The sequence below is a fragment of the Canis lupus genome, chromosome 16 (genome assembly GCF_011100685.1).
Source record: "Canis lupus familiaris isolate Mischka breed German Shepherd chromosome 16, alternate assembly UU_Cfam_GSD_1.0, whole genome shotgun sequence".
Lineage (NCBI taxonomy): Eukaryota > Metazoa > Chordata > Mammalia > Carnivora > Canidae > Canis > Canis lupus.
The window spans coordinates 46,290,321-46,316,590 of record NC_049237.1 but is presented as its reverse complement, the minus strand read 5'-3'; the positions used below and the strand labels follow the sequence as shown (position 1 = coordinate 46,316,590).

At 37.2% G+C, this 26,270-nt stretch overlaps 1 protein-coding gene and 1 non-coding gene across 7 annotated transcripts in view; one reads left to right on the top strand and one right to left on the bottom strand.

Annotated features, from left to right (window-relative positions):
- The window catches only part of SNX25 (sorting nexin 25), a 142,967-nt gene that overhangs the window by 23,779 nt on the left and 92,918 nt on the right, over positions 1–26,270 (top strand). For all 6 annotated transcript variants that reach the window (XR_005371628.1, XR_005371629.1, XM_038560394.1 and 3 more), the window contains exons 2-3: positions 10,543–10,627; positions 21,146–21,362. Coding sequence is in view for 4 of the 6 variants with exons in the window: in XM_038560391.1 (XP_038416319.1) it covers positions 10,543–10,627; positions 21,146–21,362 (302 nt within the window). In the remaining 2 variants the exon portion in view is untranslated. The remainder of the gene's footprint in view (positions 1–10,542; positions 10,628–21,145; positions 21,363–26,270) is intronic.
- Positions 9,332–9,434, bottom strand: LOC119869660. Its single transcript, XR_005371753.1, has one exon. It is a non-coding gene; the product is annotated as a U6 spliceosomal RNA (small nuclear RNA).

Genomic DNA, 26,270 nt, shown 5'->3' with positions numbered 1-26,270 from the left:
GACCTGGGATCGAATCCCACGTCGGGCTCCTGGTGCATGGAGCCTGCTTCTCCCTCTGCCTATGTCTCTGCCTCTCTCTCTCTCTCTCTCTGTGTGTGATTATCATAAATAAATAAAAATTAAAAAAAAACAAATAATTTTTGATTCAAGCAGTGCATTTAAAACTACCTCTTGGGGATCCCTGGGTGGCTCAGTGGTTTAGCACCTGCCTTCGGCTCTGATCCTGGAGTCCCAGAATCAAGTCCAATGTCAGGCTTCTGCATGGAGCCTGCTTCTCCCTCTGTCTGTGTCTCTGCCTCTCTCTCTCTCATGAATAAACATACAAAACCCAAAAAACAATTTCTTATTAATTTAACTGATTTTTCTTGTCTCAAAGTGATTAATGGTTTGTTAATATTGTGGAAGAAATTCTTTGGAGAAAGAATTCTTTAATGAGAATGCAAATGAAATATTATAATATTTAAATTAACTGAGCAAAATTGAAGGTAGGAGTAAATCTTTTGTGATTCTGCCCCCAATTAATGGAAAGTCATTGCTAAACTCTTACATTAAAATCATTTGAATAGTAAAACATGTCTCAGTTTTTTTTCAGGGGTCATAACTTCTGTTCTCATGATCATTTAGCCTTTCTCAAAGTGTGGTTGAAGGGTCCATAAGTAATTTAGGATTTTTTGTTAAAAATATTGTACTTATTTCAAGGACACACACTTTCTGAATTAAGAATCTTAGGGGATGGGATCTAGAAATCTGCATTTGAGCAAATTCCCCAAATGAAAACTGAGTTGGTATGTTTTTAAGCAATGGATAGTGGCTTCTGGGTGTCACCAGGAGCAAAGGAAACTCAGAGCTACATCTGGTATTCATATATGTTGGTGTAGCCACATGCACTGGCATGTCCCTCTTCTGAGAGATGGAATGGCTGCTGCACAAAGGCCTATCTTTAATACTATGTTTCCTTTCAGAAGAAGTTTTATTCTCTGAATTTCAACATTTTAGACAGAAATGGAAGAAATAATTTGTATGATGTAGATCTAGGCTGTGTGTTATCTTGGCTACTCAACATGGAGCTTAGCCTTTTGCTTTAAGGCAACTTTGGAAATAGAGCTCCTACTGAATCAAATTACCAGTGTGGTATTTTTCTAACTAGGTATGTACTAAATATTTAATCATCGGTTTTTATTTAAAAGCTAGCCAACAAGTTAATAATGGTATTATGGCATTTCAGGGCAGTAATGGAATATTTTAAAAAAACTGATTGCTTTCATTACTAAAGGTCTCTGTGAAAAAAGCAATTCTATGTGACTCATGTATTTGTTGAGTTACATGAAAGCCTTGAAGCAGAGATAACCACTCTGGCTCCTTTGTCATTTGTACTAAAAGAGAGCTCTGATGAGATGAAAGTAATTCTTGTAATATACTTCAATATGTATGAACTTCAAAATTCTTATGAAATCTTGTAGGTTGATTGTATGTTCAGTAACTTTTCTTCCATGACCTGGGCTAGAGAGCAAAATGTAGAGAAGATAGATACCAGCCTAGGAAAAATATTAGAATTAGAATATTAGAATTCCTCAGCACAGCCTTCCTCTTTAAAAACAGTTTCCTGATCTATAAAACGGGGATACCAGTAACTATATCATGGGGTTACTGTGAAGCCTGATGAGGATATACCTAGTATAGGGCCCAGAGAACAACAGTAAGGGCCCAATAAGTGTTTTTGCTGTTATTTTCTCTAATAGTTTTTCCCTCCATACGTTTTGCCATTTCTCTTATTTGATTATGAACTTGCACCAAGAATAGATTAAGGCCCATGAGCCCAGAGAATGTAATTTTTTTTTTACCTGTGTCTCTGCAGTACTCAACTAAGTGGCAGCAGACACATAGAATCCTCAGTAAATGTTAGATGATTGAGTGAATGGCTGGAAATGTGATTCATATCATGGAACCCGGTGATTTCCCTCATGAACTCTAAATTACAATGGAAGCCAGCGATAAAATGGTTACAGAAATTTTATTACACGAACCTTTTCAGGAATGCACAAAACTAATGTCAGTTTTCAATTACCTTTCCTAAGCCAATTTGCTTTTCCTCATTCTCCTTCCAGCCCTAGTATCTGTTCTACACTTGCCATTTTAGGCAAACTGCTGTGTGTGTGTACTTTCAAGTGCATGTTAGGATTTCAGTTTCCAAATCTGTATCTGATTTGAAATATGCTTACATTTCTCTTAAAATCAAGTGAAGTGTGTTTTCTAAGGATCTTCAGATTTGAGTCCTTGACATTAGAAATGAAACACATTTTTCTTCCCATTAGTCTAATTCTTCCAACTGAGTGGAAAAACAATCCTAAGTATATTAACCTACCTCATAATCTACCTCTGTTGACCAGTTAATAGAGAAATACTAATTTCTTTCCTGGAAAGCAGATTATTAACCAAGAAATCTGGTTGGGATAGTAGATGTGAAAGCATCAAAAGTAGTAATACTAAAAAAAAAAAAAAAAGTAGTACTACTAATGATGTGTACTAGAACTCATAATTATTTTTGGGAGAAGGAAATTAACATAGTAAAAATATTGGACCGTGACTCTTAGAACCATAATAACCTGTATTTGTAAACTGCTTGATGATTGTTAAAGCACTTTCACATGCATTATCCTTCTTGAAATACAGACTAGTCCTTTAATAGAAGTAGAGCAGAAATTATTTAAATTGAAGTGAATCTCAGGTGGATATGTTCACTATAACTCAGCAAGAAAATGGCAAAGAACCAACTACGGCCTCCATTTTCTGGATCTTAATTTAGTGCTCTTGCCACTATAATGTAATGTCATATACTTTTGCCATAGTAGTAATAGGGGGATTGTGGCTCAGCATACAACACACTTGAATTTCATATTTTTTCAGGGAAAAGACCTGATTTTGTACACCTTCGTTGGATCTAGTCTCAGTTCTATCCTAACTGAAGATCTTTGATTATAGAAATATAGACAGAACCCCTATTCCTACATTTGATGCATGCATGCAGGATTGGCCTTTGGCCTGACACCATAATATTTTGACAAATGAAGTAATAAGCTACAGAAGCTACTGGTAGTCTAATCTACCATTCATCTCTTGCCAAGTTCATTTTAGGTAAAATCATGATAGAAATTTATATTTCTGGAGGCCAAGTTGGCTTTACTGCCTAAGTATTCCTCAGGCTGGAGAAGTCCCTGACCTGCTCCTGTCTGGGTGTCTGTTACTCATTTCCCTGTCTGGAAGTGCCCTGCAGCATTGGGCTTTCAAGGTACATTGTTTAGGGTTGGCTGAAGAGGCTGGAAGGGGATATTTCCAGTTTGCGTTGCATACTTTGTGCTTCAGAACATCCCCTACACCCTCCCACTGTGCCTTGTTGTTTGTTCAGTGATAAAAGGCTCTCCCTGAAGCACAAAATCAGTGTCCAAATCCAATTATATATTTAGTAGACACTTAGTATTTTTTTTAGAATGTTTTTTGTGGTACTAAGATCAATAGCGTAGAAATGAAAATATTTTTTTCATGTAAAATAGGAAGAAAATGGGGACAAAGTAAATAAGTAAATAAGAATAGTTATATTGTAGTATGTCATTGAAAACAATATATTCCAAATCTTTTTTCATCAAAGATGCTAATAATATAATGAGTAGGAAAAGCTAGTTGCAGAGCTGTGTGAATACTATGATCCTAATTTCTTTTAAAAAGTATGAGTGAGGGGATCCCTGGGTGGCGCAGCAGTTTGGCGCCTGCCTTTGGCCCAGGGCGCGATCCTGGAGACCCGGGATCGAATCCCATGTCAGGCTCCCGGTGCATGGAGCCTGCTTCTCCCTCTGCCTGTGTCTCTGCCTCTCTCTCTCTCTCTCTCTCTCTCTCTCTGTGTGTGACTATCATAAAAAAAAAAAAAGTATGAGAGTATGAGTGAAAAAAGTACCAATAATCATGTGTAATTATTATTGTGTTACCAGGCACTGTTGTGCTTCATGTGTGTATTAACTCATTTAATGCTCTCGTCAACCCAAAAAGTACTCTTGTTATCTTTTTTTTTAGAGATGAAGAAATTGAGGTACAGAAAAGTAAGTTGCCCAAAGTTACATACGAAGTTTGGGAGTCACCACTAAGTGAAAAGACACCAGAACATCATTAATGATTATCTCTGGATTAATGGTGTTATAGGTCGACTTAATTCTTTATATCTCCAATGCATGTCTCTGCTCTTTATATTATTGGAAATAGCACTTAAAAAAGAAATGAAAGTATGTTTGGGATCTAGAAAAACAGTGAGAACATTTGTAGGTTTGAATTTCAAGGATGCTTTCTTTCTCCCTTATATCTGAAATAGAGATTATACTTTATTAAGAGGGGGAAAAGACACAAATACCACCACTTTCTATCAGTACACTCTCCCTGAATGATAACCTAGGAGTATATGTGTTTAACAATTTTCTTTTATCAATAAAGAAAATGAGACTTTTTTAGTTAATAATTAAACACAACAAAGCCCAATCCAGGAAACTGGCTTCTGATCAGACCCGGTTTTGTTTGAATACTCAAATCCTTCACTGGTAATAGAGAGTGTAAAGGCACATACGCAGTAGAACATCTCCAGGAGATGTACACTTTCCTCTCTGGCAAATAGAGCCTCAAAGGCAAAAATATTTCAAGAACAATATATTTTATTATGTTGTATATTATTTTCTGGTTACTTAACTTTTCAGCCCTTCTTTCTTGCTTTCGTTTCTGCTCTATCTTTCCCTTCAAAAAACAACCAACTTCTCCCTCTGCCTGTGTCTCTGCTTCTCTCTCTCTCTCTCTGTGACTATCATAAATAAAATAAAAATTAAAAAAAAAAAAACAAAAAAAAAACAACCAACCAGCCATGCAACCAACCCACTGATTAGCTTCAATTTGTTGAAAGTTGGTAACATTTTTAGTTTTATTAGTGATAATAGCTCTACTTTGGCTCCTAGGTGCCAGGTACTCTGCTAAGTGCTTTGTGTGAGCCAGCGATTACAGAGCAGAGGCCCATGGTCCGCATGTGGCTCATGGTTTGGTCAAAACAGTGTAAGCCCACAGTGTTTGGAATAAGATTGAATTACTTGGAGATAAGATCAGAAAATTTTGATTTCCGGTTTTTTTGTTGAAAAGAATTGGAATACGTCACAGCACAGCACTGGTAACCCCCTTAATTATATTCCTTACCAGGCTCCTGTTGTCTCTTTTCATTATGGACCTCTGATATTAGTTATGTAATCTTCTGAGGTATTGAAAGCCCACTTAGGGACACCTGGGTGGCTCTTTGGTTGAGTGTCTGCCCTTGTCTCAGGTCATGATCCAGGGGTCCTGGGATAGAGTCCTGCAAAGGGCTCCCCATGGAGAGCCTGCTTCTCCCTCTGCCTGTGTCTCTGCCTCTCTCTCTCTATCTCTGTGTCTCTCATGAATAAATAAATAAAATCTTTAAAAAAAAAAAAAGTCTGCTTAAGCTAGAGAGAGAAGTGGCTGGGTCAAAGATCTACCATTAGTAAAAAGCACTATTGGATGGACATCATCATCGCTGTTAGGCACGAATTTTATTGTTCATGCCATGATCTTTTGTCAGCATCTTAGCCAAATGAGATAGATTTTTAAGTTTTTTAGTCCCTTATCTTCTGAGGAAGGCTCTGTCTGGTACCTGCATTTCTTTGGAAATTTGGAGAAATTTCTGCCTCTTGAGGCTGAGGCAGAAAATGATTGGCTTGAAAGGAGCCATGGTTTTGAGAATAACATAGTTTGAGAGTGAGAATATCAGTTATGGGATCCCAGTGGTTGTCAGATGCTGAGAGTACTTGGGAAGTCTCAGCCATGTTACTGTTCCATGTGGTTAATGGTATGGTAATGAGCAGGGGTCTGTGTTTGTTCTCCTAAGATAAGTCACTATTTCAGGACTTTTAGAAGTAAGAAATTCTACCCATTACTCTTTCAACTCTGTGCAACTGTTTTTCTTTTTAAAATAGACCAAAATACATTAATTTTTCCCCCCACTGTATAAACATATACTAAAGAACAAGGAGGGTGGCCCTTGTTTATTTGAGCAGCCCAGGTAGTGGGCGTGAAAGCATTTCCCAGTCATGGGCTGGCAAGGCCTGGCCTCATTTGTGCTCCCACGGGAAGCAACACAGTAAGCAATGTTGTGCTTATAAACAACAGACAGTGAGGTACACGTCTTGGCTGGATTCCAGGTGGTTTCTGGTTGTTTAGTTGCTAATGATGTCAGAGTACCTAGGTCTCTCCACATGCATGCATCCTCTCTGGATGTTGCTTCCTCAGGAGAGGGTGTGTCTTGTAGCTCTGACACAAAGACAATTTGAGTGTATTTTGGCTATAGACCAAAAGCTGATATTCAGAAGTGAACAAAAAGCCAATATGTACTCAACAAAGGGTTTATTGATATAGTATCTGCTCCTTGATGCTTGAAGATTTAGTTACATATACTAGATAAAAGCTTTCTGGTTTTTCCCTGTCTTTGGAAAACATTTTCAAAATGAGCAATTATGTTGGGACCTCATTTTTCTCTCCATAGAACTCACCAAGTGATTAAAAATTATCTCCAGTTGGTTTTAAACTAAAAATAAGGTATATTTTTTCCTTTTTTTTTTTTTTTTTTTTTTTTTAACATGACGGGGATACTGGTTAACCAAAAGCTTTTATGAGTTGGTAGTGTCATAGGGATATGGAAAACTTTAATGAGAATCGAGTGGTCAGACTACATTCAAAGTCCTAATTTCTGGATTTAAAATCTTACTGAAGATTTCTAGTACTTACCCTTTGTTACAGTGGGAAATGCATAGATGTTTTAAATATTCTTTTTCCTAATATTGGCATTTTAGGCAAGTGGCTGTTAGGAAGAGGTAGGCTTTCCTTGAGGAAGGAGGCCTGTGCCAGAGCAGATAGGGCAAGTTAGGATTTGCCTTAATAAGTCTTTTGGGGAACGTCTCTGCCATGTGGAGTTTGTTTTTTCGGACCTATAAATAGAAAGGAAACGAAGACAATTTTGGCTCAACTGTCCTCTGAGCCACAGGAATTTATTCAAATTTTGTGTTTGTTGCAGCTAGCTAGCTAGCTTTCTCTCTTCCCCTTCCCTTTCTGTCTTTTATTTGCTTCCTTTCTTTTTTCCACCTTGGGATAAGGATGAGTAAATTCCATCTTTGTGATCTAAAAGAGAGTATATGTGATGGTGTGACTCACTTGTGTAGTAATATAAAGATGAGATTCTGGCTCCATAAATATTAAATACTTAAGGAATTTTCATGCACGGTTCCCCAGTTATTTTGATTCCATGATGGATTTTTTGTTTTGTTTTGTTTTTAAATCTTCTTGTTCCTCTTACTTAGAGATTCTCCATCAGGCTGCAGGATGGCATAGGGATGAAGAAATTTTTTCTTTCCAGTAAGGGGCAGTGACCCCTGGAGGATAGGGTGTGGGGAAATCCAGAATCCCAGATTGGAAAAAATAGATTGAAAAAATAATAGAGCTTTTACCTAAAGAGTCAAAATAGAGAACATTATTCTCATAAGCTTTTTAAATTAAAGAAAGTAAAAAAAAAAAAAAAAGAAAGTAAAGGACTTTCTCAGATTACAGTCAGTAGTGACCGACATCTTTATATACGTATTACATCTAAGTATGAAGCAGAGAGAGAAGAGTATGTGGACAGATGGCAGGAAGTAATAAAGCCATAATTACAGACAAAAGAGAGTAAAGGGAAGAAAGAAAAAAAAATTAAGTTTTGGAGGAATTTGTAAAGCTAGCACAGAATATGCTTAAATATGTGTGTGCTGCCTCACTCACGTTCATACCTGCTTCTCTCCCAGCTCTTAAAGATCGTTTCTGTTTTAAGAACCTAGATTTAGAAAAAAAAAAAAAACAAAACCCAGATTTAGGAACGTCTGAAATAAGTGTTGCTTGGCTTTGGTTTTTATCGTCCAACTAGTATTATGTACTAAAACTACCACACCTATACTTGGGAAGCCAAAGGTTTGAGAAATTAGGATTAAAATGGTTTATTAGAATAGTGCTCTAAAAGTGTTAACTCAAAAACGCCGTCCCAAGAAATGTGTAAGTTCTTAAATATCTGTCTGATGTTTTAAGAATTGCTAGAATATAAAAATTCCTTTTGTTTCCTCATTTTTTCCCTCAAACTGAAATAAATTTAAAAATTACAATAAAGTATACTTACATTTAATTTTATAGCAAGCTACTGAGAGACTAAAAAATAGTTTTAAGTGAGTATATTTCTTTTGTACAATAATGGCTTCTGTCTATAAAATTATTTAAGGTTTTGTTTTTTTTAATTTCTTGGAGTATTGAATGTTATGTAAATTTGTAGCACAAAACGATTCTTCTTTCATCAGTGTAACACATGCGTATTTTTTTAAGTTTTTTTTTTTTAATTATTTCAGAGAGAGAAGGAGGGAGGAAGGGAGAAAAGTGAGAGCAGAGGGAGAGGCAGAGCAAGAAGAAGAAAAGCAGACTCGCCACTGAGCACAGAGCCTCAGGCTTCATCTCTTGACCTAGACAGCAGGACCTGAGGCAAAACCAGAAGTCAGACGCTCACCTGACTGAGCCACCTAGGCCCCCCCTCATGAGTGCAACGCATACATCTTCAGGCTTTTAAAATAGTGCCACTAAGGAATCTTAAAACTGTGGCTCTTTGTTTTAATAACAACAAAAATGGATGACACTCTTGGCACTTGACCCCAGATAGTGTGAAACTAAGCCAAGGACTAGAAGTTCTCTACTTTCAGGTTGAGTGGCCTAGGGCCATGGGGTTGATTGTAGTCGTGTTGGGGTGGCCTGCCTTGAGAACAAAGTGGTTTCCTCGCGCTTGTTTGTTGGTTGAGCTTGATAGTTGCTCTTAGCCACTTGGATCTCCTTGGTGATGTGGTGATGCTCGTTAAGCAGTTGTAGTATTTCCCATGCATAGAGAAGTATTTTGCATTTTACTAAGCTTTTTTTTTTTAATCCTCCAAAACCAGTAAGTGATCCTAATCACATATACATGTTTTCGATCACTTTGATATGTGACCAGTTAAAAAAATTTCCTCTTTAATAAAGTCTTACTAGCCAGATAGTAGGAATTTAATTCTTTACGTTGTTACCCCTCTCCCCCTTTTTTGGCCACGTAGTTTCTTTGTACAGTGAAAAATTTTCAAGCTTACATTAAAATCTTATGCCTCTCCCTAGAGGAAACTACTTTTAAAAGTTTGATGTATATGCTCCCAAGCATTTCCCATCATGGAAGACTTTCCGTGAAGGTACATGCATCCCTAATTCTTTTTTTTTTTTTTTAATAGAACACTTCACAGATTTGCCAGTCATTCTTGTACAGGGGCCATGCTAATCTTTTCTGTATCATTTCAGCTAATTCATTGTTTTTCATGGCTATATTATTATTCTAAAATATGGCTGTACCATAATTGAATTCTGACTATTGATATTTGTTTTTTTTTTCTAATTTTTTGCCCTTAAAGTCAATAGAGCAGTCAGATTCTTTGTATATATAGTTTTTGGTATATGTGCAAGTATTTCCATTTGGTTGGATTCCTAGGAATAGAATTGCTAAATGATATTGTAGCTCATAGAAGTAGACATTTCCCCCAAGGATGTATGAAAATGAGCATTTTTCTATGTATCTTTGCCAATATTAGACATATGCATCTTTTCCCCTGGTTTGGCTGTTTGATGATACCTCATTGCTCTAATTGGTATATCTCCAACTAAAGTGGAGGTTGCATATTTTTTCATATATTTATTGTTTTTTTTTTTTTTATCTTTTATGATTGCCCTTTTAGTATCTTTTCTAGTGGCTTTTAGTTGCTTTTCTGAGGAGCTCTGTATATGTTAAGTAATAATCCTTTGTTATATATGTTGCAGATATTATCTCCTACTCTATCATTTATATTTCTTGGTATCTTTTGCCAAACAGTTTTCTATTTTATATAGTCATATTTGTTTTTTTTCTTTAAAACTTTTGAATTTGGTGTCTTCTTTTAGGGAGGCCTTTTCCATCCCAAGATTATACACAGTTTCTCCCTTATTTCCTTTGAACACTTTTTTTAGTCCAAAAAAATAACTTGCTCTTTATCAATTTGGAATTAATGTGTTAAATAGGAGGCAGAACTCTAACCTTTTTTTAGACATGAACAAGTTATTCCAACACCATTTATTCAATACTCAGATTTTCTTATATTCTTAATTCTCATATGTAGATGCATTTGTTTTTGTACTTCTTATCATTCTATCGATGAGTTTATTCCTATTCTGGCATCATGTTTTGATATCTGGTAGGGAAAGTCCTTCCTTTCTTCTTTTTCGAAAATTTCTTAACCAACCTCAAGCATTTATTTATTTTTCCAGAAGAACTTTTATAATCTATTAAGCAATGGTTATTTAAATGGTATTTCATGCTTTGGTTTTATTTTAATATATGATTTATTCATTCAGTAATCTGTATCTTTTTTTCTTCCTTTTTTTTTCCTTTTTTTTACATTTCAGAGTCCTGTGTATGGAAACTCACATGAGTCAGTTCAGTCTAGAAGGGTAGTAATTTCTCATAATATGGACAAAGCTCTGAAAGAAGGTAAGGATTAAATGAGAGCATGTAATTACCATGTAAAACAATTCATTATGTTCTAATGGGAAAATTGTAATCTCTAACAAATTTATATATCCTTCTTGTCTGTGTATAGCATTAGGAATTTTTACGATGACTGAATAAATACATCTATGTTTTAGTTGAGTAGGTGGGATTAAAATATTTAAGTAGAATTTCCAGAATTTTATTTTTTCAATGTTATCATTGAGCAGAAATTTTTAATTTTGATGACATTTAATTTACTAATTGTTTTTACTTTCTGTTCTCTAGATAGGATACTTTTTATTTATCAAGTTCGCTGACTGTTTTTCCATCATTTTAAATCTGTAGTTAAGTGTATCCAGGTAATTTTCTAAGTTTCAAATATTGTACATCTTCTGTCTAGAATTTCTATTTGGCTCTCTGCTGAGATTTCTCCATTTGTCATTTATTATGGCCATCTTTATCTTTAATTTCTTGAACATATTTAATATAGTTGCTTTAAAGTCTGTATGCAAAGTCCAAAATATAGGCCATCTTGGAGCTGGTTTCTCTCCATTGGTTTTTCTCTTAAGTATGAGTTATTTTTGTTTGTTTCTTCTCAGGTCTTCCTGTTTTTGAGTGTATCCTGAACAATGTGGATGCTACTTTCTAGACATTCTAGTTTCTGTTACATTCCTCTGAAGAATGTTGATTTTTGGTCTAGTATGCAGCTTAATTTTTGACTGTTCACCTTGAGGGTACTTGGTTTTCCACATATTTTTCAGGCAGGTCTGCTTGGATTTTTGTCCTTAGTCTAAGGTGAATCCTTCAATCCTGGGACATTGGCTTAAGTCATCTGGTTCCCTTACACAATTTCAATGGGAAATCCATGGTTACACCTCTAAGTGGACAAGACTCCAGCTCCAGACTCTGGCTCTCCGTGTTGGACAGCAATCAAAGTATCTGCACAGCTCTTTAAGTTTTCTAGCTGTTGTTCTGAACTGGTCTCCTTGCAGTCTTACCTCCATACATGTGTAGGGCAGAGTCAGCAATGGGTTTGAAAGTTTGTAATCCGGGTGTTGTGGCTCCATCTTTTTTTGTATTTCCTGCCTTTATTTTCAGCTGCTTTGGCAGTTCCTAACTCTGTTTTCTGACATCTTAGGTTAAAAAAAGCATCAGATGTTCAGTCTAAGTTTGAACTGCCTTGTGCATCTAGGACTGTTGAGAGCTTCTGGGGAAAGTTAAATAAACATTTGTACCAGCACTAGTCTCTTCTATCAAGGGTGGATTTTCCCTTCAGTTTCTCTAACTTTGCTCTCCAGTGCCTTTAAATAGTTAATTAATTTTTTTTTTCTAGAATTCCTAATGGTTTTATGTAGGAAGGTTAGTCTGATATAAGCTATTCCACCATCCCTGGAATTGGATCTCTTTCTTTTAGTTGTGGTAAAATACACATAACGTAAAATTTATTATCTTAACCATTTTTAAGTATATCATTCAGTAGTTTAAGTACATTTATGTTGCTGTGTAAAGTCTTTAGAACTCTTTACATCTTACAAGACTGAAACTCTACCTATTGAGCTACAATACCCTCTCCACTCTTCCCCAGATCCTGGTAATCACCATTCTACTTCCTGTCTCCATGAATTTGACTGTAGGTGCTACATCTAGGTTAAGTCCTATAGTATTTGTCCTTCTGTGTTTAGCATATTTACTTAGCATAGTATTCTCAAGGTTAATCCATGTTTACAGGATATGTCAGAGTTTCCTTCCTTTTTAAGGTTGAATAACATTCCATTTTGTGTATAGAACTACATCTAAAAAAATATTTTTATTTTTTTAAGTAATCTCTCCATCCACCATGGGGCTTCAACTTAAGACTGTGATCAAGAGTCCCATGCTCTACTGACTGAGCCAGCCAAGGCCCCCTCATAACCACATTTTCTTTATCCATGCATTCATCAATGGATATCTGGGTTGCTTCCATCTTTTGGTTATAGTGAATGTGTTGCCATGAACATGGGTATATTTTAATTTTTTAAGACTGTGAAGTTTCTCTGCAATTGAGATAGCATGTTTATCTTCCATAGACCAATTTGTTTCAGAAATTGGGGGGGAAAAAAAGACAAGAGTTGAGGCCTGGTTGACAAAAACCAAAACAGAACAAAACCAAAAAACCTCCAAGTACGTTATCCTCAGGCTAATACTTGTGCAATATTTTCTTTTGAAAGAATAGTATTAGCCAAAGCCTTTGGGTAAGAGCTTTGGTTAATTATACTTTGGTACAATTATTTTTTATTTATTTTTTTCCCCTGCTATATTCTTAATGTTTACAATTTCCTCTCCTTTTGTTTTAAGCAAAATGATTTTCAGTGAAGTTGAACATTATATCATCTACCAAAAGAAGAGCTAAAGGCTGCTATAAAGTTGGTTATGAGGGACGCCTGGGTAGCTCAGCAGTAGGGCGTCTGCCTTTTGCTCAGGGCATGATCCCACCGTGCTGGAATCAAGTCCCACATCCGGCTCCCTGCATGGAGCCTGCTTTTCTCCCTCTGCCTCTGTCTCTTGCCTCTCTCTCTGTGTCTCTCATGGATGAATGAATAAAATCTTTTAAAAAATATACAAAAAAAAAATAAAGTTGGTTATGAGAGTAAACTGTATGCATCTGGCAGTTGTTAAAAACAACAATAAACTAAAACCAAAATTGTCTTCCAAAAAGTTTTGGACATTTTATTTAATGAAGAATTAGAATCTAGAAATACATATTGAGAAAGTTAAGAGGTTGCATAAATATTTAGAAAACTTGTAGTGATTATAATATGCATCTCTGGAGTATTTTAATTTGCATTTCTAAGCCCTGGCACCAGAATATTTAATTGAAATTCTGAATGTTATTAGCTAGCTATGGTAGACTTGTGTTGATAAAATTGAGAGTCTCTTGGTATGCTTGCAAAATGTAATAGCAGGTACACTTTTTAAGTAAGGCTGCAGTAACTTGAGTTCAGTTGACATGAAGTACTTATGAACTATTTAATGATTTCCCACTAAAGTTAGTTTGAAGTACATAACATAATTATTCCATTTTACCTTTATGTATTTGTTTTACTCTCTTCAGAATATGAATTTTAAAAATAAATTTATTCAATGAGTTGAGTAAAATACAAGGTGTGTATGTGTATGCATGTATAAATGTTTGTGTGTGGATTTTTTTGTTGTTGTTACTAATGTATTCTTTTGTTTTAGTTCAATATAAATAAGGATTTGTCCTAAATCTTTACAGATTGAATTACAAAGAAAAAAGGAGTAATATTTAAAAGTGCAGATCAAAATAATAGTTTGGCTTTCTGTGAAACAGTAAGAATTATTACTATCATTTTTTAAAGATTTTATTTATTCATGAGAGACAGGCAGAGACAGAGAGGGAAGCAGGCTCCCCACGGGGAACCTGATAGGGGTCTCCATCCCAGGACCCCAGGGTCACGATCTGAACCAAAGGCAAACACTCAACCACTAAGCCACCCTGATGCCCCAGTAATAAGAATTATTAAAGCTGCACGTTGTGCCTGGCTGGCTCAATTGGTGGAGCATGTGACTTTTAGTCTTGGGATTGTGAGGTCAAACCCCACATTGTATGTAGAGGTTACTTAAAAATTTTCCAAAAAAAAAAAAAAAAAATTACTGTTACAAATGCTGGAAGTTAAATGGCATACCCAGGGAAGATGATTGAAGTATATTATTGCTGTGCTTTGTTAGCCAATTTCAAGTGTAGGAACTGTATTTTAGGGGTTCAGATATAGTATGAATGAACCATGTTTGAGAAGTCAGAACAGGCACCTTTCTATACTACATGCTCTCAAAATTTTTTCCAAGTTATATTCCCAAGAAGACTGACAGGAGATAGAAAAAAAGACTTTAGAAAATCTTTATGAGAATTAAATCTCAGATATTATAGCCTAGTTTTTTACTAAGCTACCCTGAATTACCTCACTAATGTGGACCAGAGAATATAGTTTAGTAATGAGTACCTGCTATTTGCTCAGGAGAACTTTCAATTTAAATTCTTGAATTGAAAATACAGTTCTTTGTAAGATCTTATACTTTTCAAAGCAGTAAGGATACTGACCTCTGCACTTTGACTTGTAAAATGCTGTCCAAATGTCTTATAAATACTATTACTTCTATTACTTTTTGGGATGTCTTCACAAGTGCAATTAATTTTATATGTACATTTCCAAATGAACATATTTCTGTTACTTTTGATTGGCTTTTAATACTTTTTCTGAATTTCAAGGGTAAATGTGTCTATAAAACAGTGTCCAGGTTATACAAAAGGCCATAACTTGAGCAATCATGATAACAGAAGATATTACAAGGTCATTGTCCAAGTCTAACAGAGCTTTCAGTTTCTTTGGACCTTGCCCTAGATAAGGTGAACCTGATGTGGTGATCTCTTTTACTAGGTCCTCTGTGGCCATTTCCAGAGGATGTTAGACTGTAAGAATGAGATGGTGCACAGGAAGCAGAGCCTGCTCTTGAAAGACTGTGACTCTCCTACCTTCCCCTTATACCTCTAGCCTCTGTTAGGCTCAACCCTTCTAGTTGATGACTCTACCCAGTGGTGTGAAATGCGTATACATTTTTTTTTTAATTTTTTTTAAATTTTTTTATTTATTTATGATAGTCACAGAGAGAGAGAGAGGCAGAGACACAGGCAGAGGGAGAAGCAGGCTCCATGCACCGGGAGCCCGACGTGGGATTCGATCCCGGGTCTCCAGGATCGCGCCCTGGGCCAAAGGCAGGCGCCAAACCGCTGCGCCACCCAGGGATCCCTGCGTATACATTTTTTATTGAATAAATGAACACATCAATCAGTGACATACACTAATAACCCCAATTTCCCCAGAAGTTGGCTTTCCTTCCACACGCAGATAGTAATTACTAATTGTATTTTGCAAACAGTAGAGTGCCATCTATATGAATGATGGAATTATTGTTATCCTTACTACCATTAGGCCAACTTCTGGTTGAATGAATACTCTTTTCTTTGTTCCAAGGGGCTCAGGTCATGGATGTTTATGACCCAAAGGGCCTTATCTCTTGAGCAGGGAAGAGACTATCTTAAATAGCTCTGGGGTAAAGGTGGAGGTAGAAAAATAGCTCTCATGGAACTCTCTCTCACACTATTTCCTTAGTTTGAGTCCTTCTTTGTTCTGAAAATTTATAGGTAGGGATTACCTAATATCACATTATCTAGACTAACATAGTAGCCCTTTTTTTTTTTTTTTTAGGATTTTATTTATTTATTCATGAGAGACACAAAGACAGAGAGAGAGGCAGAGACACAGGCAGAAGGAGAAGGTGGCTCCACGTAGGGTCCCAAGATGGACCTTGATCCCGGGTCGCCAGGATCGTGCCCTGGGCCGAAGGCGGTAAACCACTGAACCACCCGGGCTGCCCTCATGGTAGCCTTTTTAACTGGTCTTCTCACTTACAGTTCTTCCCTCCTTTGTGACCCTAAATCCTCTTTTTGCATTAATCTAGAATTAAAGTTCTAAACATGTTCCGTTCTCTGTAATCTTCAGTGATTCCTTTTTACCTGCTTGTTTTGAGAGCAGTCTAGAAAATAGATGTGATAATAGCACTTGAATTTTAGTTGGCTGCTGTAATGTGTTTAGAAGAAAGTCTTTGCTTGCCAGTGAGGATAAATGTTCTTTCATTTCTCATTGTGGTTTGTTTTATTATTTATGCTTGTTTCTTAGAAGAGATCATAAGATAATTTTATCATGAATTTCTGTGTCTCTTCAAGTTGACCCATTGGGTATATTTTAAATATTTTGTTCATATGTGTACTTGTATATAAATGAGTACATGTAGCCACATAATATATACTTAGAATCAAGGCTTTGTTTCATACTTTTCTTCCCCCTCACCCCCCAACATGGGGCTCAAACTCATGACCGGAGATCAAGAGTCACATGCTTTATGGACTGGGCCAGCCATGTGGCCCTGTTTCATACTTTATATATTTGTTACATTTTAATAATACTTAAAGGTGTACTGATAAGCTATTGACAGATTTGTTAGTCCCAGGTGTATTTTCTGTTACTGAGTTGAGACTTACCAGTATTCATTTTTATCAATTCCTAACTAAAATATAGTATCAGAGGAGTATTTTAGAGCTGTCTTAATTAGCATATGCAGTGTGGTTAACAAATGTAATGGGAAATTATGTAGATGAATATGCCCTTACATAAATCCTTTAGCATGCTAAGAAGATTTTAAAGATATTAAGTCTCTTATAATTCATTTTGATTTCCCTCCATAATTTGAAACTAAATTTTAACAAAAGGAAAAATGCTTCTACTTCCCAAAGGTTTTGGGTTGTAGATTTATTTGCTACTAGTTAAAAATTCTGTGGTATGAAAACTTTGCTTAATAAAAGAGTAAGGGAGAAAGAATTGCAAATGAATGATCAGCAGTGCTCTGTTGTAAGGGTGGCTCTTACCAGAAGAAGGATATAAAAGCCTTGCAGACAAGGGTCTGTGGAAGTTATGATTCAGCCCCTATCTCAGGAAGTAATTTTTTCTATGTCATCCTTGTCCATAGGATATTCAGCTTGTTAAAAGTTTCTTATGATGGAATATTCACTATCTACTGTGAATCTTGAACAGCTTTAATGTTTTTATTCAGTTCCTCCTAATGTTAAACAGAAAAAACAATTTTTCTTTTTTTTTTTTAATTTTTATTTATTTATGATAGTCACACACACACACAGAGAGAGAGAGAGAGAGGGAGAGGGAGAGAGGCAGAGGCAGAGACATAGGCAGAGGGAGAAGCAGGCTCCATGCACCGGGAGCCCGACATGGGATTCGATCCCGGGTCTCCAGGATCGCGCCCTGGGCCAAAGGCAGGCGCTAAACCACTGTGCCACCCAGGGATCCCAGAAAAAAACAATTTCTTATGATTTCTACCCATTGGTCCTATTATTGCCTTCTAGGGTAATTTTTTAAAGTACAACCATTTGCATATATTTTTTCTTTTTTTTTTTTTAAGATTTTATTTATCTATTCATGAGAGACACAGAAGAGAGAGACAGATTTATAGGCAGAGGGAGAAGCAGGCTCCCTGTGGGGAGTCTGATGTGGGACTTGATCCTGGGACCCCAGGATCATGACCTGAGCTGAAGGCAGAAGCTCAACTGCTGAGCCACCTAGGTGCATATATTTTTTATCATTTAAATATGTTTTAAACAAGCTGGATGTGTAATGGACAAAGACGGTTTTTCAGATTTCTCATGTCTTTCATTCATGTGACTTGATTAGTTCAACCTCCGTGCAGGACTACTGTGTGCTGAGTCGGAAGAGCCTTTGGCTGGCAGATATACCTATTTGACTTTGAGCAAGTTATTTCACTTCTTGGAGCCTCTATTTGTGCTCTGTTGTAAGGGTGAGAATTGAGAATATAACTCAATTACTGTGTAAGAACCATGGTCTATTTGTTGCCAACAAGTGAGATTATGGAATTAGCATATTCCTGTTTTTGTCCTAATTTCTTAAACATCCAGGTCAGAAACCACTTCTGCTTTCTCCTAAATGGAATAGTCCAATTAGGAATGAGATGTGGCTACTTTTTGTAAAATCTAGAGAATATAACAACCATTTATTTGTTCAAATTAATATCTGGGGCAGCCTCAGTGGCTCAGTGGTTTAGTGCCGCCTTCAGCCCAGAGTGTGATCCTGGAGACACGGGATCGAGTCCCACATCAGGCTCCCTGCATGGAGCCTGCTTCTTCTCCCTCTGCCTGTGTCTCTGCCTCTCTCTCTTTATGTCTCTCATGCATAAATAAATAAAATCTTCAAAAAAGAAAAAAAGACTTGCAAGTTAAAAAAAAAACCCAAAAAAACAAATTAATATCTGGAAATGAGCAGAAGATAGCCAAAAGGTTTAGGAGATGATTTACTTGCTGGTTTTGCTTTTGTTTTGCCTTTTTTTTTTTTTTTTTTTTTTGGTGTGTGTCTAGTGGATTCTATTCTATTCTGCATTACATATGGAAGCCTTACATATTAGAATTAAATGCTGCTTTAATGAAAAATGAAAGATTGAGGTAGTATCTTTTTTTTTTTTTTTTTTTTTTTTTGCCTTTTCAATGCCTGCCCCTTAGTCTTTGGCAGGTAATGGTTCTCTACTATAAGGCTTAGCTGTCTTAAGTGTCTTATCCCACTATGGAGTGGAATCACTCTGAAGATTTAGCTAAACCTTTGCACATATGTGTCTGTGAACAAAATTCTTGATACTCTGTTTTTGATCTATGGGATTTAAGATGCCGTTTTTTGAATTATTATAAAGCTGCAGTGCAGAAATTATAGAAATGTGGAAAAACATTGGATACACTTTCACACTTGATATTCTGAGGAAAAAAAAAACATCGCAGAATATCAGAACAAGAATGGTGCTATCTTTGACTTGTGGGCTTTTGTGCATGTATGGAATCCTCACATAGGATGAATACTAACCCTGAGCTGGAGGTTCCATTTGCTATTCAATTTTCTAACAAATATGATCTCCCTCCACCACCTCCCCAACTCCCCCCACCAAACCCATTTAAAATTGATGTGTAGCAGTCAAGGTGAATAAAATGAGCACCAAATCCTAGACTGCAGAATTATTTGAGAATTATGGGTTAGACATTTATGGACCAGGTGTGCAGTAATTCAGGATCCCAAGTTAATTTTGTTCCACAGGATTCCTGGGGACAAGGCAAAGCAAGAGGATAAACTATGATCTGAGATGATATATCATTATATCAAAATTAAGCCAAATCAAGTGGTTTTTGAAGAAGGAAAGAAAAAACCTTGAGAAATAAGCAGTGATTAAAAAATAGTATAGATATCCTTGTGCTGAAACACAGTGATGGGGAGATGAGTGTTTTGTTTTCCCCTGGTGGGGAATCACCACTTAAGTCCAGTAACATTTTCATTTTTCAGTGTTTATTTTCTATATGGTTTGAACTGCCCTGAGCAACTTGGTCACTACTATGTATAAGTAGCGATTGAGAAATGTGTCTAGTCCAAATTAAGATGTGCTGAAAGTGTAAAATACATACCAGATTGTGAAGACTTAGCATGGAAAAAGAATTTCAGTAATTGATAGTATTGATTATGTTTTGAAATAATAATATTCTGGATATATTAGTTGAAATAGATTATTAAAATTTAACCTCCTTTTTCCTATCGTAAGGTGGCTACTAGACGCTTAAAATCACATATGTGGCTCTCATATTTCTGTTGGATAGTACTGGCCTAGAGCTAAGGGTTTTTTATTTCCAGGACATAAAATTGATCTAGAATTAAGAAATACTAGAAATCTTCCAAAGAAGGTTGTCAGCCACAGATAATGCACCTGGTATGATATCTAACTTAATGGGATTCTTCCCACATTGATTGGGGTCTTTTTTTTTTTTTTTAATGATAGTCACAGAGAGAGAGAGAGAGAGAGAGAGAGAGAGAGAGAGGGGCAGAGACACAGGCAGAGGGAGAAGCAGGCTCCATGCACCGGGAGCCTGACGTGGGATTCGATCCCGGGTCTCCAGGATCACGCCCTGGGCCAAAGGCAGGCGCTAAACCGCTGCGCCACCCAGGGATCCCGATTGGGGTCTTTTTAAGAGACACAAATCACCTCGTACTTGAACAAGAAAGTTTAATATAAAGAATTCTTAACTTGTAAAGGGACTTAACTACTGAGGAATAAAGAGAACTGCAAAAAATATAGGAAAAGCAGACAGTAGGAGCAGAGGAGACTCCTGGGGCCAAGGCAGAGCACTGTAAGGAGGGATATGTCTGGGAGAGGGTTCCTTCTTCACCCAGAGCTGAGATTCAGGCCTCACTGGAGAGGGCACATCCATGGCCCACGTGGTGGTGGAGAAGTCTGGGGAGATACCACAGGCTGCGGGAAGCTACTCCCAGAGTACTAGCAGAATTCTCTGGGAAGTTGCCCTTTGAGTGCCATCTGGTGCCCCACATGCTGGTGTCTGCTGCACGTTGCAGAAGCAATCAGAGAAGAGCACACAGGAACCAGGAGAAGTCCCTCTAGCATCCTGTCCCGACAGACCCTAACATGATATGAGTTGGCAAAGAAATGCTAACAGGTCCATCTCCAGTATCATAAAGCAGGGCAAAAAGGGGTGAATTTGGGGGGTGAGAGGCAATAAATTAATGATTGGCAGACTCCATAAGTGTGTAGCCACTGTGTAAGATGCTTTTTTTGAGAAATTTTAGATAGTCTGACCCCAGGATAGAATATTTAAAAATTGGGCTGTCCACAAAAATTTAGGACATATGGTCCTCACATTCCCAGAATTTTAGTTGGATGTGAATCTTTTATTTTGAGATATTTTAAGAAATACCATGTCTTGTTTTATTACCTACTTTCTTTATACTTTAAACAGTGAATATTAAATAGGTCATCCGCTTCCAGTAGAAATGCAGTCTTGATGTATGCTTGTTCCATCTAAGTTTTACTCATTGCTTTGTTTATTCCTGGTAGTGTTTGACTACAGTTACAGAGATTATGTTCTGTCCTGGTATGGAAATCTCAGCAGAGATGAGGGACAGCTTTACCATCTGCTCTTGGAAGACTTTTGGGAAATTGCCAGACAGCTGCGTCACAGACTGAGCCATGTGGATATAGTTAAAGTCGTCTGCAATGATGTTGTAAGAACTTTACTCACTCATTTCTGTGACCTGAAAGCTGCGAATGCCAGGTAACTGCCCTAACACAAACAACCTCCCCCTTTTCTTTTCCCCTACATTAAAATATTTTTCTTCTATAGAAAGAGGTCAAAGTCAAGATAAAACTCTAGAATTGTCTGCCTCTTGCTGGCAGTTGGCTTGAAATGTAGATATATTGGATGGGGGGGAACAATTATAGTGTTCTGGTAGAGTAGTTTTTTTTTTTTAAATACCTTTAATAGAAAGCCCCTTTATCGACTTCTTTAATTATGTGGAAAAACTTAAACAATGAAATGAACTTTACTGAGTCAGCACTATTATGAACTTATTTGTAGAATCATGAGTACCTAGAAGTAGAAAATTTAAACATGATGTTTTGTTTTGTAGTGTGAAGAGTGTCTGTGAACTTACAGCTTTTAGAAAGGTTTAGAATTCACGTTTCTTTTCGTGAGTCTCGTGTTGGGAGCTCTGTTACAACACAATATCCTGAAAATTGACTTTTAGAAGAAACTCAATATTGGAGTTTGTGGGCTGTAATTAGGAATGTTTCAATGTGAAAATTGTGAATATTTAGGCTTGTTAGCTCCTTGTACTGTTCCGTTGACAAGATGTGTGCCTATGCGGTGACTGCCATAGCTGTGCTTATAACAAATCCTTACTTTCAGAGGTTTGCTGTTTGGGATCTTAATTGTATGTCCTCCTCTGAGTGAATGTGAGAATGCCGAATTACAGCACTTCTAACCTTTGCACATAGGAGTTGTCTTACTGAAAGAAAGGAGTGGCCTTCTGTCTGCTTGGAGATGGACTCAGTAGGAAGGGGGCTCCTTATGGTTAACGTAGCCTATTCTCACTAATGCTCTTCTACCTCTCAGAAGAGAGGGGGTATCAGAAAAATACAAATGAGGACAAAAATGCATTGGCATCCTTTGGGCAGGTGGTAACTCTCCTTTTCTTCTAAGAAGCCCTGCCGTGGGAGTTTATCATTGAGCATTCCCTGTTCTGCACTGTGCTATTATTGCTCAGTGGGGGCTACTTGCTAAATGGCATTGTGCAGTAGCATTTCCCAGTTCTCCCAGTATTGCCTCTTGCCATGAGTCGTTCTCTCTCCCAGAGTCTGTGTAGCACAGTCTTATGAGATCAAAATTTACAGAGCCATCATGTGGCTGATGTTTTCCAGCTTGCTCCCCCCAGTATTTTGCAATTTTTAAAAACTGTGACCCATAATAAGAAATACATTTTATATTGTGACCCAATTCATAAAATAATACCTTATTACCTGTGATAACTGATATTTTTGTGTTAACTTTTTTTTAATTGTGTTTGAGACAAATAAAATTTTATTTTATTCCTTGTGGGTCAGCACCCATGATTTGAAAAAAATTACTGTGGAGTAGTGGTTTTCAGATTTATTTTGGTTTCAGGGATCCCTCTATACTCTTAAAAGTTATTGAAAACCTAAAAGCACTTTTTTTTTTTAAAAGCACTTTTAAAGATTATATTTTGAAGTAATCTCTACGCCCAATATAGGGCTCAAACTCATAAGCCTGAGATCAAGAGATGGATATTTTTCTGAATGACACAGCCAGGCACCCCCAAAAGCACTTTGTTTATGTGGGTTCCATCTTGTGGGGTGCTGGAGCTTGTACTGGCTCGTGAGCTGGCTGTGCACATATCTTCCCTACTTTGAATCAGTGGTATCACTTTGCTAGCTTGTAATTGGCCATGGTGGGAGTATTTACAGTGTGCAATGGCCAAATACTATAAATCAGAGCTGTTTTTCCCTTGGGGAGCCAGTTATTAAACATACCACCCGGGGATCCCTGGGTGGCGCAGTGGTTTAGCGCCTGCCTTTGGCCCAGGGCGTGATCCTGGAGACCCGGGATCGAATCCCACGTCAGGCTCCCGGTGCATGGAGACTGCCTATGTCTCTGCCTCTCTCTCTCTCTGTGTGACTATCATAAATAAATAATAATTAAAAAAGAAACACTAGAGTGAACAGATTTTGGGGAGAGGGCAGGAGTTGTATTAAAAAAAAACATACCACCCCATTTCTTTTTATACTATGGATATTTACCATGTAAGCTATTAAAACTAAGAGATTTTTTAAAGTGCACGAATACACATTACATTTCCCATTAGCCAGTAGAGTGATGGTGTCAGCACACATCAGGTAGCCTCTGGAAACTCCACTGTGCTTGTGAGAACAGGTGTGAAAAAGACCAGTATCATTTTGTATTACATAGGGGTCCCTGGGCCTCCCTTTGAAGAATGCTGTTGGTAGAGAAAGTAACTTTCAGGAAGGGAATATGTGAACTAATAAGGAAAGTGAAAGGATGAGGACTCTAGGGTGATACCCCTGGTCTCTCAAGAGCTCCAACTGCTCCTTTCAAGTGTTCAGCAACTCCTGGGAGCTCCTTCTGGTTTGCTGTGATATCTGTTGTCTAAAGTGCACCTTACTTCTGCCTGCCAGATACTGTCCAAGACTTGTTTAAACTCAGTGGAAGCTCATTTTAAAATGTTTAAACCATGGTTCAATAAAGGACAGTATTTTTAAAATCCATGTTTTATTCCAGTGAGAAGACTGATGGATTTAGGTTTGGGAGAAAAGCAAGTGGTTAGAGAAATTTAGTATTTTTATGATTATCTAATTTGAACCTGAGCACATATTTTTCATGGAGACATTTACCAGCTTCTGAAATTACTGCTTTTGTGACTAATATAAAGATATTATGGGTGAAGCATCACAATAATAGAAACAGAGAATTGATTCCATTTTAGAAACGTCTTCTCTCTGGGCTTCTAGTTTTCTTATACCAACGGTAGATTTATTTTGCTGATATCTGGGCTATGCCCAGGAGCTCTAGTTGATGATTCTTATTAAAGAAAAAAATCTACCACTGTACTCTGGGATTATAGATATTTGACAAAGTGCCAGTAGGTCACTGGTATTTTGCATAGAGATGATTATGCCCTAGAAGTGAACCCTAGAGAACTAATATCTGATTATGCATTATCTTCTACAAATCACACAATGAGACTGGCAGACAATGTGTCTAGGTTTGGTGGCTGCCTCTGCCCTTGCCTGCCCCAGGTAAACAGAGAGCCCGTGTCCTAGAAATCTCCATTGGTGTGCAGATATCTATTGGCTGCAAAATGACTCTGGCAGCCTGGGAAGCACCCAATTGAATTGGCTACTGTCAGACAAGAGAATAATAAATTGCATTAATAAAAGCAACACATACACTGGTTGACTGTTAGGCAATTGTGTGAGGCAGCTTTCCAGTCAGCTCGTGTTTATCCCCAGGCCGACATTCTGTTGCTGCTTTAAACACTCCAGATCATATTTAAGTCTTGCTTCTGCTTCCTGTTCCTTTGTCCCATCTGTCTTGTTCTAGCATGTCTCAGGAAAATCTAAAACTGATTCTTTTTATACTGTTTAATCAGTAGCATCTTTAATTTCATAGTCATCTTCTTAAAATCTCTTTGTGTTTGATTTACTAGTCAAGCTCAGGCATGCTGTTTAAAGGGAAAAATAATGTTTTTATTCATGTAGTCCACCTTTATCTCTGAATCCTCCCCCCCTCATCTTTGCAGTCTTTGATTTGGAGCAGTGTAGAAAGTCTGGACTTTGAGAGTCAGGTAGACCATGGGAGTTATTTCTACTGTTTATTACCTCCGACTTTGGACTCTGCATAACCACTCAGATCTTCAGTGTTTTCATGCATGAAATGCCAATGATGATATCTGCTTCTCGGTGTCGGTGGGAAGATTAAAGTCATGTTGTACATGTGAAATTTACAAGAGGTGAATGTCCTTTCGCTCATTAAGGAATGAGGACCCAGATGCAAATAGTAGGAATTGCAGTAAACAAATGACCCATCCACACTGGCAGAAGGAGGATGCTACCTAGAGATAGGCACATGGACATCTCCTGACCCAGAAGCAGCCATATGCCTCGAGATCTTTTCTTGGGTTCTGAAGTAATACTTGATGCCCACTAACTAGAGGGCATCCTAGGAATGTCTGCTTGGAGTGAGCAGAGGGATTCCAGGGAAGCCTTGGCCTCTCTTTTTTCTTTAGATCGATCTTGTTTGGCCAGCTATCTGGCTTTTTATGCTCACTCAGAAAAATTTCCCCTAACTCAGTTCTAAGAGGGAGATGAACTTGTAGGAGTCTAACTCCCAAGCTCCTTCTATTATCTGCCTTCCATTGGAACAGAGAAGGGATTGTGTATACAATGAGAGGGATTTTGATAGTATAGAAAAAAGCTTCCTGTTATTTTGGAGCCAACTTACACCAATAATTGTTAACCAAATACATATTCTAAAGTAAAGCTTTTATCCTTAAAAGCGCTTGATGTGACAAAAGTAGCATCTAGATCTTAAATATTAAAAGATCATCTCAAGCTGGCAGCAAAGAATCTAAAATAATTGAAGATGCCATTTTAAGTTTATCTGTTTATTATTTTTTTAAGTAAACTCTACCACCAGTGGCTTGAACTTATACCCTCAAAATCAAAAGTCCCGTGTTCTAAGTGAGCCAGCCAGGTGCCTCTGAAAAAAGATGCCATTTTAAAATGTCAGCATATAGCAGTATATATGTAAAGGCTTATTCTTAAAATCTGTTTATTTTGTTGGCTTTGCACATTAGTATTGAACCTTTCTTGCTTGTCGTAGAAGACAAAGAAAAAATCCCTCTTTTTTAGAGTTACCTACCCTGGAAACTAATCTTCATTCTCTAGTCCAAAAATAAATTGCAAGAAACACTTCAGAGGTGCTAGTTCTAAGAGGCACCAGTATGCCTTTGTTTCATTCCTATGTAGTCCCTAGTATGATTCCTCTCACTCTGTGTAGTGTCCTCTTTACCCCCAGTATTGGCCACTAATTACTATAAGAGGTTCATAAATTTTGCTTCTTATCTGGAAGATATTAAAAAAAAAC